This window comes from Podarcis gaigeae (genome assembly GCF_964106915.1).
Source record: "Podarcis gaigeae genome assembly, chromosome: 11".
Lineage (NCBI taxonomy): Eukaryota > Metazoa > Chordata > Lepidosauria > Squamata > Lacertidae > Podarcis > Podarcis gaigeae.
The window spans coordinates 15,571,688-15,586,496 of record NC_139687.1 but is presented as its reverse complement, the minus strand read 5'-3'; the positions used below and the strand labels follow the sequence as shown (position 1 = coordinate 15,586,496).

At 43.2% G+C, this 14,809-nt stretch overlaps 1 protein-coding gene across 1 annotated transcript in view; it reads right to left on the bottom strand.

Moving 5' to 3' along the window:
• Nucleotides 1–10,757: 10,757 nt before the first annotated feature.
• The window catches only part of FBN2 (fibrillin 2), a 141,422-nt gene continuing 137,370 nt past the window's right edge, over nucleotides 10,758–14,809 (bottom strand). Inside the window, exons 64-65 of the mRNA XM_083702173.1 lie at nucleotides 14,156–14,321; nucleotides 10,758–12,712 (exon numbers count right to left, since the gene is read on the bottom strand). Coding sequence (XP_083558299.1) covers nucleotides 12,347–12,712; nucleotides 14,156–14,321 — 532 coding nt within the window. The 3' untranslated portion in view covers nucleotides 10,758–12,346. The remainder of the gene's footprint in view (nucleotides 12,713–14,155; nucleotides 14,322–14,809) is intronic.

Below are 14,809 nucleotides of genomic sequence, written 5' to 3'. Positions count from 1 at the left end.
TTTCAATACTCTTTATTTGAGCCCCACCTAACATGTAACATGCCAGGAAGACCTAAACACTACAAGTTTTTGATATTTCATGCACTGTTTTAAAAAGTGCTTCTGTAACCTGTAGATGGAAAAAAAGGTTATGCAGCATGGCAAAAATCACTATTAAAATGAATGTCCAGTTGTTGCATTCAACTGTCCAATAACAGGGTGGAGTGGAGCTATAGAAATAATCTCATCTTGCACTTTTAGAAATATGAATTTAAAAAATAGAGTTTCAAGGTCAATATAGCTCCAGAGCTTAGGGTGAGGAAACATGTTGAGAGACAGCTCAAATATGCGAGTGGAGAAAAACTCCAGTTGGATACAATCGGACACTGGTGAGGGCTCATCATCAAGCCTATTTAGCGGCAATGAAGGCAGCAATGAAAGCATACTTTGCTGCCTCCATTGCATCCTCATTGTGCCATCCAGCAGAGCTTTTCCAGGTAGCATGGGGCTTCTTACAGTCTGGACCATTGGGATGTGGGTAGCTCTGTGGTCTAAACCTGAGCCTCGGGTTTGCGAATCGGAAAATCAGCAATTCGAATTCCCGTGATGGTGTGAGCTCCCTTTGCTCTGTCCCAGCTCCTGCCAACCTAGCAGTTTGAAAGCACGCCAACGCAAGTAGATAAATAGGTACCGCTGCAGCAGGAAGGTAAACAGCGTTTCCATACGCTCTGGCTTCCGTCACGGTGTCCCGTTGCACCAGAAGCAGTTTAGTCATGCTGGCCACATGGCCTGGAAAGCTGCCTGCGCACAAACATGGGCTCCGTCGGCTTGAAAAGCGAGATGAGCACCACAACTCCATAGTCGCTTTTGACTGGACTTAACCGTCCAGGGGTCTTTTACCTTACCTACAGTCTGGACCAAAGGAGGTGGTAGAACCGACAGCAGCTCACTATGACTTGTCTGCAAAGCAATTTGAAGACAAAATCACTTGCATCCACTGGGATCTTGACTTATTGCAGCAGATTAATCTCAAGGGGTGCCCAAAGCACTGTCTACAGTAATACCCCCACAAACGTCTGCCTTCTCTAGCATCCATTCCGGTGAACGTCCGTAGCAAACCTGGAAGTACTGGAACATGTTACTTCTGGGTTTGCTGCTCGCGCATGCACTAAATTGTGCTTTGCGCATGTGCAGATGTGGCGCTTTGCCCTGTGTCCTTTTCGGCTAGCAGCCGGGGCTCTGGAACGGCCACATAATGAGGTACGACTGTAGTCCTGTTGTATTGGATGAGTTTCAGTTAGTAAGGCTTGAGGATGTAGACAAAGGGCTTGGATCAGTCAGGGTGACCACTTTTCCTTGGACCCTTGCCCCTCTTGGCTGATTAAAAAACCAGCAGCGAGGAGACAGCTGGCTGGGCCATGCAGGTGATTACTGCCTCCTTGTGAGAGCGGGTGGTTGGACCCTGCCTGCTTGAAGAAGGCATTGGTAAAACAAAACCAAGAAATTCTCCATGGATTCAGAATGCCTAAGTAATTACCAGCCAGCTCCTCCTTGGGCCAAGTTCTTGAGTGGGTGGTCGCAGACCTGAACCAGGCACTCTTGGAAGAAACTGATTTAGTATACCCATTTCAATCAGAGTTTAGGCCTGGTTCTCTACACTGGATGGATGGGAAGTTGCCTGATTTTGGTGGGGTTATACTCCCTCTGAAGGAACAGGAGAACTTCTGGATCCTTTGCTGTGTGGCTTGAGACTCGGGTGGCCTCAGTTGCGCAGAGTTCCCAGCTGCACCCCTATCTAGACAGGGATAGTTAATTTCTGTTGCCTAGGCTCTGATAACCTCTAGGTTAAATTACTGCAACATGTTGTTATACATGGGGCTGCCTCTGAATTTGGTTCAGAAACTTTAGCTGGGGCAGAATTTGGTGGCCAGGTTGCTCACTGGAGCAAGATGGCTTGAGAATATCACACCAATCCTGCCCGGCTGCCCTGGTTGCAAATCAGTTTCTGGGCCTGATTCAAAGTGCTGTTTTTGACCTATAAAGCCCAAAATGGCTCAGGATACCTTAAGGACCACCTCTCCCCATATGAACTGACCCAGACCCTGTGATCATCATCTGAGTCTTTTTTGTGCAGCTTCTGCGAGAGGAGGGTGGCAACATGAGAACAGGTCTTTTCTGTGTTGGCTCCCCGTTTGTCAAATGCTCTTCATGGGAACTCCACATTGAAGCTTCCACTGGGTTTAGGCATCAGAGGCTCACCTGGCGCCTTTATTTTACATCTATCATTTATCCTTACATGCCAGGCAAAAACATTTCAACCAGGTGTTCAGCTGATTAACATTCTGTGGCTTTTTAAATGTGTTTGTGGGAGACTGGGTTATTGGTTTGTTCTATTGTGTATTTTGTACTCCCATTTTGTATTTTTCTGTTGTGAACCACCCTGGGATCTTTGGTTGAAGGGTATACAAGTTTAATACATAATAATAATAATAATTAGTAGTAGTATTCTGGATAAGCCAAGGGCATTTATAAGCCTAGTCCATGTCTTGGGTTGTGTAAAGTTAATCAGAAATTAACCCCATTCAGGAACACATTTCCCGATTCCAAAATTTGCACACCACCTCAAGTCACTATCAGATGACCCTGCGGGAATATCAGATGACCCTGGAGGAATATCACAGGTAAGACAAAAAGAAAATAGGCATCACTTCTTTGTTCTTAGGATTTACTAACTGAAGGGGTACTTCCTAATGCAGGTGTCATTTCTACATATGGATTCTTACTGATATTTTCCCAGATAAATTGTTTTAACATCCAGTTATGCTGATAACCATATTTTCAGGTAGCAATAAACCTTGTAAGCTGTGAATGAAATGGGTGGTGGGGTTTTGCTTAATATCCCAAAAGCTTTTTGCATTGGGTAACGCAGATTCTCTCAAGTGCTTATCTAGGCAAATTCTCTATGCTGTTAATAACTGATAAAGAGATTTAATCCGCTGTCTAATCTTTCATGTTATTAAACGGCTTAATTGCACTTTAAAGATTCAGCACCTATAGCCAGTTTTGTATATATTTGTGTGTATATAAAGTTAGGATTTTTCCTCTTGTCCAGTGAGCACTTCTGGACACTTGCACTGGACCTCTTTCTCTACTTTAGATAACTGTATCTAATCTGTCTGTTATTTATTTGCTTCTAGAAACACCATTACAAATACATATCATGGGTAAGCGTGGTATTGTTCTCCAAACAATTTTCCAAGCCTCTGTTCCCCATCCCCTTCTAACTATTTACCAGTACATGAGAGGACCTGCCCTTTTAACCGCATGACAACTAAGGCTTCATGGGAATCTTTGCCAAGGGACTTAAATAACATTTTTAAGCCTCTCCACACTTCGTTTTGTTTACAACCGAAGACCACAAAACAAAGCCCCATTTAGAACTCGGTAATGGAGCATGCATTAAAATGCAAGCCAAATGAATATAGCCATTCATTTCATTACAGTTAGCAAAAAGGACAATATTTCAGATGAAACGGGAAGTTTGTTGAGCATCTATCAAATGGTCTCCACACCAATTAAGTAGATAAGATAGGTCTTATCTGTAGCTGCAATAAAGAAAGCTGCTTTTAAAGATGACACCACCCGTAAGCCATGCCGGCTTAGCAAAAAGCCACAAGATGCTATTTGCAAACTGTAATTCTTGCTTTAATGTAATGTACCTTTTCCCTTTGGAGGCAGAACAGCTGCATGGGAGAAAGATGGCTGGTCCCTTCCTCTTAGGAAATGACCAATAGCAATTCTGAGGCCCAGTAGGTTTGGTAAAGAAAGTATACAGTAAATGGTTCTCTTGGCAAGTTGAAGGTTGATCCTTGGTGGTGGGAACCTCTGGCACCTAGTGCAGTGTGAAAAGAAAGCAGCTGTTTGAAATAATTGGCTTTACTCCTAAGAAGCTGGTGTCTCTCAGGTGGTTAAAGGACACAGCTGAAACCTGACTGCATTACTGGAGAGAGAGAAAGGCAGCTGTGGCTCCCTTTTCCACACAAAAAGCCATTTCCTCTTCTCCTCACAAGGTGTGCCATTTGAATGGGACAGAATGACTGTACTTAGGCCCTGGTTTTTTCTCAGAGAAAAAGAAAATGGAAGAAAAAGGCAGTTCTTCTGTGTCCCTCTCTCCTGAGCAAGCAACTCTCCCTGCTTATGAAGTGCAGGATAGGAGAGATTGATGGCTGCCCTGAGGCTGGTTTTTACCCCCTCAGGTAAAAGCAAAATGGAAGAGAGGTGTGGCAGTGTTGTTTTTCCGTGAGCAAGCCATGCCACTGATGAGGGGCAGGATCGGAGTGCGGCAAGGACTGGATGGCATCCTTGAGGCCTGGTCTTGAGGTAAGAACAAAATGGAGAGGGGGGGCAACTTCCAGGTTCCCTCGTCTCTTGAGGCGGCTGCTGCTCCTCCTCCTCTCAAAATAAAAAGTGGGGCTGTTACTCTCTGTTTGACAATGGGATAAGAAAGGAAAAGGGCATTCATTTGCTAAGCTCTCTTTTGTTGCAACAAAATAAAAAAATTCCTTCCAGTAGCACCTTAAAGACCAACTAAGTTAGTTCTTGGTATGAGCTTTCGTGTGCATGCACACTTCTTCAGCTACAAAGTTTTGTTGCAGTTAGCTTGCTTCCTGCAGCTACAACTTGTACGCAGGGTTTTTTTTGCAGCCGGAACCCTCCGGAACTCAGTTCCAGTACCACAACGGTGGGCACCATTGCCCTTCTAAGAGAACAAGGGAGGCAGGCGTTCATTAGTGAGGTGTTTAATTTTGGGCAGGTTTCCTAAAAGATAGGTAAAAATCTTCACTTTTCAAGATTTTGCAAGCTCAACAACTTTGCCAGAAGAAGCTCAGTTGTCTCTGAAATTTGTAATGTGGCATAACCCTAACCCTATACTTTCCAAAATAACTGAAAAGGCACAAGGCTGGTGATAATTTTATTCCTTTTAGCCTCTGCCTTCCTGCTTATGTAGTTCTCCCTGTACCTACCATTTTGAATGGCACAGGTGCAAAGAAACTGCATCGCCAGTACACTGTCCTCAGCATTAGGAAATAGAACCAGAAACGGGAAGTAGTATGGAGTTAGGCGTTTGACAGAATAGCAGTAAAACATTATTAATTTGCAGGTCATTGAGTGCCACCTTGTGGCCAGACAGAATATTCTAGAAGGGAAAGGCTATTAAAGAAATCTAGTGGTGGTAGCAGTAGTAGTAGTAGTAGCAGAAATAATAATAATAATAATAATAATAATAATAATAAATTTATTATTTATACCCTGCCTATCTGGCTGAGTTTCCCAAGCCACTCTGGGCGGCCCCAATCAAGCGTTAAATATTAAAAACTTTCCTTCAGATGTCTTTTAAAAATAGGATAGCTGCTTATTTCCTTGGCATCTGATGGGAGCGCGTTCCACAGGGCGGGCGCCACCACCGAGAAGGCCCTAATCCGTTCTGGAGGTTCGGTTGTAAACCAAAACAGGTTGTAACCCAAGGTTCGCTTTTGCCAATGGGGCCTCAAAAAAATAATGATAATAGGTTGTAATCCCCCCCCAAAAAGGGGGATTGTAATCCAAAAAAAGGGATACACACTTCCGGGTTTGACACGGTTGTGATCCAAAACAGTTGCAAACCAAGGTACCACTCTATTTGAGGAGGGCAAATACAAATTATTTTGGGGGGACTTGGTGCTCCTATTTGCTTTGCTGGGACTCTGAAGGAGGCAGAGGTGGAGTGGGGTGTCATGAACTGTTTTATTTGGAGGGGAAGGCACTGAGAAAGGGAGGCACTGCAAACTCCAAAGCCCCAGTCTCTGTTCATAAGCGCATGCACACACACACACACACACACACACACAGACACACACATACACACACTTTCCTGCCTCCTTCCCTCATTTCACTTTCTGCTTCCTCACGCAAAACTCAAAATAACTGGGAAGAGCTTGAAAGGTACCGTGTTATTCCTATGTACGCAACTCGCCATCCCTGAAAAATATCCTATCCGAAAAATAAGCACCTCTTCCCCGCCCCCCAAAGATGATCAAGTCACAACTCTTCATAGCACCTGTTGAGTGTTTCTCTTGAAGTTGTGTCGAATCATTGTGCTTTGCAAGATGGGAGCAGAGCAGTAAGAGAATTGAAAGCAGTTTTGCTGACCACGTGTGTGTGGGGGGGGTAGAGTTGACACACGCACACAGTGTGGCTTGTTTATTTACTTTTTAAAAACTCGACTCATCTTGACATTTTGAAACAAAATGGACAGATCTGTTTGCTAGAAGCAACGGTGCAATGAGTTTGCTTAAATTGACTGCCAAAGAAATAATTGAATGATATATTGCTGTATTGACTCTCTTAATATTAATTTGTTCAGTAGCTGTTATACCTCCCAACAACTTCGTGAATAAATGTAGGTATCAGGGATATAAAAAAAAATTAGTTTCATTTGTTTCAGTTTCTTGGCTTTTTTCCAGTTAATTGAAAGTGCATGTGATAAACAGTTACCTGTATATTTCTTAAAAGAAAACACTGGAAGAAAGATACAGGCAACTGTTTATCACATAGGATAAAACTTACAAAAACCCAATAACTGAGATATATTCTTCTATCTCTTCGATAACAATAGGACATAAAGGAAAACAAAGCAGTGCAGTATTCCTTTGATCAGTATGGAAAGAGGAAATGAGAACTGAAAAGAACATTTTTCCTTCCCCAGAAATGTTCTAAGCTAATGTCCTTCCTGTCACTAATCAAGATGGGAAGAAAGAAGAGCTGAAAGCCTATTATTTGTACATCAAAATTACTAATCCTATATAATTCCACATTGGGGTTTTCTTCGTCAGTAGCTGGGGTGTGTTTGGGATAATTATTGTCTGTTGCCAGGTTAATGGGTGTCTTACTGACAGGCGAATGGAGTGGCTATGCAGATGTGGCACATTCCTCAAGGTTAGGGGTGTCTGTCCACAAAAACAATTGGAATTGGCATGCCTTGTGTCTGTGTTGAAGTGAACAGACATTTAAATTGTGAAGATACACACAAATGTCTTCAAGTGCAACTACTACTACTTACTTTTATTAATATTTATACCCCGCCCATTTGACTGGGCTTCCCCAGCCACTCTAGGCGGCTCCCAACAGAATATTAAAAACACAATAAAACATCAAAAATGAAAAACTTCCCGATACAGGGCTGCCTTCAGATGTCTTATAAAAGTCAGATAGTTGTTTATTTCGTTGACATCTGATGGGAGGGCATTTCACAGGGCGGGTGCCACTACCGAGAAGGCCTTCTGCCTGGTTCCCTGTAACCTCACTTCTCGCCATGAGAGAACCACCAGAAGGCCCTCGGAGCTGGACCTTAGTGTCCGGGCTGAGCAATGGGGGTGGAGATGCTCCTTCAGATATACTAAGACGAGGCCATTTAGGCCATTAAAGGTCAGCACCAACACTTTGAATTGTGCTCGGAAATGTACTGGGAGCCAGTGTAGGTCTTTCAGGACCGGTGTTATGTGGTCTCGGTGGTCACTCCCAGTCACCAGTCTAGCTGCCGCATTCTGGATTCTAAATCCCAATTTGATCCCCACCATTCTCTCATATTATTCTGGGGAGGGAAATTTGCCTCTATAGTTGTTTTATACAGGGTGGTGATATTAATCCGTTTGTTGCTATATTTTCTTCTACTATTTTTTTCCCATATGACGTTAATTGTCTTGTGGCTTCAGTTTTAATCTTAAGAGTTTATTAGAAATCCCCTTAGTGGGTATCCTAATAGTCACAGTATTTGAGGATTTCCCAATTGGGTTTGTATGTCATTAATGGTAAGCGGCGTTCCGTTTTTGTAAAAATATTTCAGGTCGTATTATTGTTTTTCTTTCCACCCTTCTATGTTAAAGATTTTATATTTATTAGTAGGTTTTTTATAGGTTTTATATTTATTTGTAAGCATTGGGTAAAACTCTATTGGCATTATGAGTGATGTGCCTGGGACAAAGAGATTTGCCCATATTGTCCAAATTTTAAAAGTTGTGTAAGTAAATGGGTTTTTGAATCTGTGTAGGAAATTTAGTTTATCTTTTAAAAGAGGTATTACTTACATAAGAATACTGTCTACTTCCACATTCTGCAGCTTATTCCATTGGATTCCCTCATTACCAGACATTAGGGCTATCATACTGCTTAGTGACATGCATTATAATAGCTGCTTAAGTTTGGAAGTCCCCATCCTCCAACAGTTGGGTGCTGATACAGCAGGGATTTTTAAAATGCGTGTTCTATTTGATTGAAATACAAATGTATTAATTTTTCTTTGCCAATTGGACATGTGGGTTGGTGGGATCCACACTGGTAGGGTTTGGAATAAAAATAATAACTTCGGAAAAATATCATTTTGGTTGTGTCCATAATAGAAAGTTTCATTTCCGCCCAGCACCGCCTATTTATGTTTATTGTTTTCCATACTTTGCCATAATTTGTCTGATATAACAAAGAGACTGCTCAGACAGTTTCCATATTACTTCTAGGCTGAGCCCTAGTTAAGTCATAAAGGAGATGGCAGAATAAGGAAGCGGAACTTGCTTAAAACATGAAAGGGGTATTTATTTTACCAACTGTTTTTGTGACAATTTCCAAGAGATTAGCTGTTTTCATTTGTCTTTAAAATGCCACAAGACTCTTTGCTGTTTTTTGTGTGAAGATTTATTGGATAAGTGGATTTTGTGTGTGGAAGGAAAACTGCTTTTCTGTTGTAATTCGTTTACAATAAAGGTGGAGTCAGTGCTTATAGAGGTGCTGGTGCATTCATCTGTTTGGGAGATATGCCCTCAATCTGTAAACCCTTCTGAATTCTCAGGGCCAAACTACACATTGTGTTAGATAATCTGACGAGACGTGAGCTTGTTTTCAACAGCTGCAGTATGGCAGGCTCCAACCAGGACTGGGACTGCAGCACTGAGTAATGGTGGATTAAATCGTCCTTGCCTCTCCACACTGGGGACCCAGTGGCATAGCGTGGGGGGTGCAGGGGGGGCCGGCCGCACCGGGCACAACATCTGGGGGTTAGGGTTAGGGGGCGCAAATCCACGGGTTAGGGGGCGCAAATCCATGGGTTAGGGGGCACAAATTACTTGCCTTGCCCCGGGTGCTGACAACCCACGCTACGCCACTGTGGGGACCTTGTTAAAATTGTGCCTCTAAGCCAGGGGTCAGCAAACCTTTTCAGCAGGGGGCCGGTCCACTGTCCCTCAGACCTTGGGGGGGCGGACTATATATTTTTTTTGGGGGGGTGAACGAATTCCTATGCACACTGGGAAGAATGGGGCAGGGGAAGGGCAGGTGTAATAAAATAAATAAAATAAAATAGTGTGCATTAAAGCAGGGTGGGGAAGGACTGACAGGCAAGCTTACCCACCTGCCACCCCCCAACACACACACACACAGACCCACAATCGCTCCACGGAGAAAAGAGCAGCAAGTTCAATATGCAGAGCACGGCCATGGCGAAGCAGGGATGGTGGCTCCAGAGAAAGCAGCATGGGAGGGGGAGCTGGAAGAAGAGGTGGGGGGCAAGTAGTCCTTCCCACCCCCCAGCTGCCTTCTTGGTTTGCCGTGTGCCTCATTCGCTGAAGGGCTGGCGGCGGTGGCGCAAAACAGGCTTCCTCCCTGCCTTAAGAGGGCACTGCACTTACCTTCCCAGGGGCTGCCACTGCCACCACCACCGCTCTTTCTTCTCGTGAAGCGGGTAGGAAAAGCGAGCTCATCTGCTCCGCTCTCTGGTCCACAGGAGCACCAGAGTGACAACGGTGGCGGGAGGAAGAGGCCAAGCGGCAGCGGCTCTGCCAATCAAATGCCGCTGAGGTAAACCAGGTGCGTTTGATTGGCAGAGCTGCTGCTGCTTGGCCTCTTCCTCCAATCACCATCGCTGGGAGTCTTGGCTTCTTGGCGGGTTCTTAAATGGCCAGGCGGGCCACCTACAGGACCCAGGCAGGCCTGATCCGGCCCAGGGGCCATAGTTTGCCGACTCCTGCTCTAAGCTATTCAGCACAGGAGAGAAGGTCTTGCTGAATCATTAACTGACTACCTAATAATGACCAGCAAAGGGCAGGAGAGAATTGGCTGAAACAGGGAATTAAACTAATGAAACGGGACTGTAGCCAAGTGAGTTGTACTGAAGGGTATTCTCATTGAATTTGATGGAACTTGGCTGATTGTGTCCATTAATTTCAGTGGGTGTACTCTATGATGTTTAATTCATGATAGGAAAAGAAGCCTAGGTAGGAACGGCTTTGTAAAAGAATAGAAGGATCTCTTTTCCTCTGGAAAGAGCAGAACTGATGATGAAGAAATACATTGACTCAAATGTTCTCAAGCACAGCCTTCTGTCTTTTGTGGTCCTCCTCCTGCTGGCTTGTGGGCTTCCTAATGGTGTTTGGCTGATCACTGTGAGAATAGGATGTTGGAATCAATGGGCCTGTGGTGTGATGCAGCAGCGGTATACAGATACACAAGGGAGAAATGTAATTCTTCAAATGCAATATTCAAAACTATTGAACATTGGCTTTTTAAATAACATAGCACCAGGGACATTTCCTGCACAGCCCCACTAAAGGTGAGAATTGCGGGAAAAGCTGCTGATTTTTTTTTTTAGTAGGTCAAAAATACTTTGGGTGATGAGGAAAGAGATCTGGGTACTTTCATTATTTCCCTTCAGTTAGTAGGCATTTTTCTCCAAATGCTTGGACAAAGCAAGGCAGTTACCAGAAAATAGGTTTTATTGCAGGAAAGGTGGTGTTGTATTAGTACAAAGGCTTACAAAACAATACCCCCTTTTCTCAAAACAAAATTGTAATTTACAATGTTTTCTTACTTCCATAAAGAAAATACAAAGTGAATGCAAACAGTGTGTGTAACGTGTTGCTAATCTTTGGTCAGCACAGGTAGATGCCTGGAAAAAAAACCCAGATTTGGCATGTGCTTTGGGTTGTTTCAGATGTGAGGTCCTTTTACATTGCATATTACAGGTACCAGCTGTTGTTTGTTAGCACCATGGTGACATACACTTATTAAAACATAATGGCACAACATTTTTTTAAAAATACTAAAAGTAAACTAAATGCCAACTTGTTGTACAAAAGTAATTCTTATAAAATAGGCTATGATAAAATGAGGCATATTGTGTATAACTACAGTATTAATGAAAATTCTTAATTGGTTTCAAATATGCATTTTTTCTTTCTTTTCTCTGTGCAGCATGAATAGTGTACACATATGGCAGCCCTGAAGCAGCTCGGTCATATTTATTTCAGCATTAATCCAAGCCAGAACTATACACAATGAGGCATCAGGTGTTCCCTTCTAAGAATATAAGGTTTGTTTTCAGCTGCCCACGGTAATGCAAGTATGTAGAGCACCTTTAGTTTGTGGTGAATGAGGTGTTGTGTGACATTGAGGTTATCAGGAGAAAATACAGTACGGTTTGGCCTGCAATTGGTACCACAAGCAGTCCAGGTATTTTGCTACAGTGGTTGAGTGCCACCTTCCATTATTAGTAATTTCTGAAATGGAATCTAGTCCTCAGGGCAGTAACATAAGCATTAGTATTGAGGCTTATGGTTTCTGAAATTCTGATCACAGTCACTGATGATAAGCCATGGCTTAAATATCCTACGTGGAGGGGGAAGGATGTTTTGACCCTCTGGAAATGTAATGCAGTGCTCATTCGCCTTCATGATATTTTAAAGAACTGCCTGCCTTTATGCTTTGTGGGATGACTGGCACAATAGTGAAAGGACACTTTTTTGGGGGGGGGGGGGAATCTTGGTTTCTCTTTTTTTGAAAAGAAGAACCTCTTACCTGTAATAGTTCAAATTCATAAAATCTCAAGGAAAAACAGGTGTGTCTTCCTTTTTTTGTGTTAACGTAGTTTGCTAAATTCTCATATATTACTGCATTAAAAATAAATAAAATCTCTATTTTTTTAATTTAGGAACTATAGCAAAATACCCAACGTGCTAGACTGCTAATAGGAAAAAAGTAGCTCACATTTTGTGCCATATGCTGACCTCTTGAGCACCAGTATACTTTAAACTGAGGTTATATGGAAGTTACAGTAACCATGATTGGCATTGTAGTCAAAAGCTTTGGCCACGGTAAAGTCAAAGGGCCATTCTGTAGTCTTGGACAGGATGGAAGGACTCAGAGGTTTCTGTCCTCGGTAGTTTTTGGTACTTTTGAAAAAGTCATTGTCTCTCTTTAAAGCTCTCAGAAAGCGAAGTATGTTCAGATGTATAAGTGCATGAATGGAAGTGAATCATTCATGAAGTGGAGCTAAGGAGTGGAGGTTTTAGTAGAGTTCAATCCAGAGCCTCATTTTAAGAGCTTCTCCAAGCTCTCCTAGGAGGTAGTTGTCCTCATTGCTTTCTTCCAGTTTCTTTAGCTCATTCTTTTTGTAGAGAGGAACGCTAGCAATTTCCAGTGCGTAAGTGCCGGCAATTGCCTTTTTCTTGGCAATCTGAAGGTAACTCAGCCCATCCTTCTGGTGTATCCGGAACATGTTATTATGATTACCAAAGGAAATGAGATAGCGGATGTGGTTTGTCAGGGGCTGAATTGCAGGAATGAGCTCTAGGAGGTGTTCTTTATTGCTGAGCCCGGACACGTTGAATCTCATCTTCAACGGGTGGTCAATGTCCAAACTTTCCAAACTGATCTATAAACGAGAAGTGAAAATGAAATTATAGGCAAACTCCATGATCTGTCTTGTTTATACCGTTCTTACAGCTGTTAATTGGTCCAATTTGCCAAGTTTGCTGATCACACTAAATTGTTCAGGGTTGTTAAAACGAAGGAGATTGCAAAGAGACCTCACAGGACCTCTCTGAACTGAGTGATTGAACTGCATTTGCGATTTTGCTGCCTAATGGAAACAAAACTGATATTGTAATGCCATTACACAAATCTCTGGTGCATTTGGAATTCTGTGTACAGTTCTGGTTGCCATACCGCAAAAATGGATGGTGTGGAATTGGAAAAGGTTCAGAACAGGGTGACCAAAATAATCAAGGGGGAGAACAGCTCCTCCATGAGGGTATGTTATAACATTTGGGACTTTTGTTAAGAGATAAGGCAAGTAAGAGGTGCCATGACAGAAGTTTATAAAATTATGCATGGCATGGAGAAAGTGGCTGGGAAAGGGTTTTTCATGAAGGACAAGGCTTTCAATGGCCCAGTTGCTGGAAGCCCCATAAGGGGAGAATGCCCTTGTGCTCAGCTCCTGTTTGCAGCTTTCCCACGGGCGTTTGGTTGGCTACTGTGAGAACAGGACGCTGGTGTAGGTGGGCATTGGCCAGATCCACCAGGCTCTTCTTATGTTTTTATCACCTCTCTGGTTATTGCAAGTGAAATAGGCAGGCGCTGGCTTATACCAGGAAGCTGCATTTCAAGAGACTGGCTATACAGTTGGGACTTTTGCCACAGTTACAGCTGGGGTGACCTTTACAGACAAATACAAATAGGAGCATCTGTGCAATACAGAGATTAGTTTGAGTAAAGCTATACAATGTGGTAGAGCCTAAGAAATGTTCATGAACATTCTTGATCACAGCAGTTGACGGAATAGGGGAGGGTGGTCCCGTATGGAGCCCAAGGGCTGCATGCTGGCCTCAGAAAGATTTGACACCCCCTGCCCAGCCCTTGTGCTGCCCTCCCAAAACCAGGTTAAGTGTGGTGCTGGGATCTGGGAAGGAGGCATGAGGGCTCTGACAGGGTCTTAGATTGCTCCCATTTCCTTTCCTAGGCCTACTTAGTGCTGGCCCAGCTTTGGGAAGGAGGCAGGATGGCTCTAGGCCCCGGTCAGATTCTCACACCTCCTTCCCAAAGCCTGGTGCTTTTCTTAGCCACCCGTGAGAAGACAGCACTGGGGCTCACCCTGTGCATGCCAAAGCAGTGTACAGCTCATGGATTCTGTGTCAAAGTACTCTTGCGGCTCACTTGGTGTGAAAAGTTAGGCCGCCCTCGGATAGGGTAATCAACGAATTCCAACCCTTCCCCCACTTTGACAGGAAAAAGCTAGCTACCTCAGTTGGCCAAAACTATTCAACTTAGTTTAGGAACAGGAAGTGCAAACTAGTTTAACTCTACAGTTCTTACTTACCTCATTCAGCTCAGTTTGATTGAGACTTCTTTTCTTCCTGCTGTCTTTTTTGGAGTAGCCATTAATCTTACACTCGTAACATGCTTCAGGAGACAAAGCATTCTCTTCATCCCCATCTAAGGGCAGATACTGGCCTTTATTAAACCCCATACCTGAGACACAGTGCCTGTTGGAAGAATATAGCAATTTTAATACTTGAAAATCTAAACCATCATGTCACATTTCCACTTCCTCAGTATGGAATCGTGGCAAACCATATACTACTGAAAACATTCTTAAAATTTGGTTTCTGTGTTGAACATAAACAAGCGGTCTTTGAAGAAAAGTGAAAATGAGTTGCTAAGACGCAGGGCATCTTTGCAGTATTATACCTGGCTATTTCTGTCGCAATCTTCTGGCAGTGGCAGAAGAGAAAATACTATCTCTAGGTTTGGGCACAATGCATTTAATCCTTGGTTAGTCCACGTTAGTTCATTGAGGAAGAAAACAGACTCTATCCAGGATATCAAAAGTACTACAAAACTGTTCTGTTGTATAAAGTGAAGAGAGTAGCCACACTTTTAATATTGTCTAATATGGGGCTTGGTGGTGGACAGGCCTTGGTGGGTGCTAAGACAAGTTTGATAAGAAAAGCAGAATGGAGCCAGTTGACTT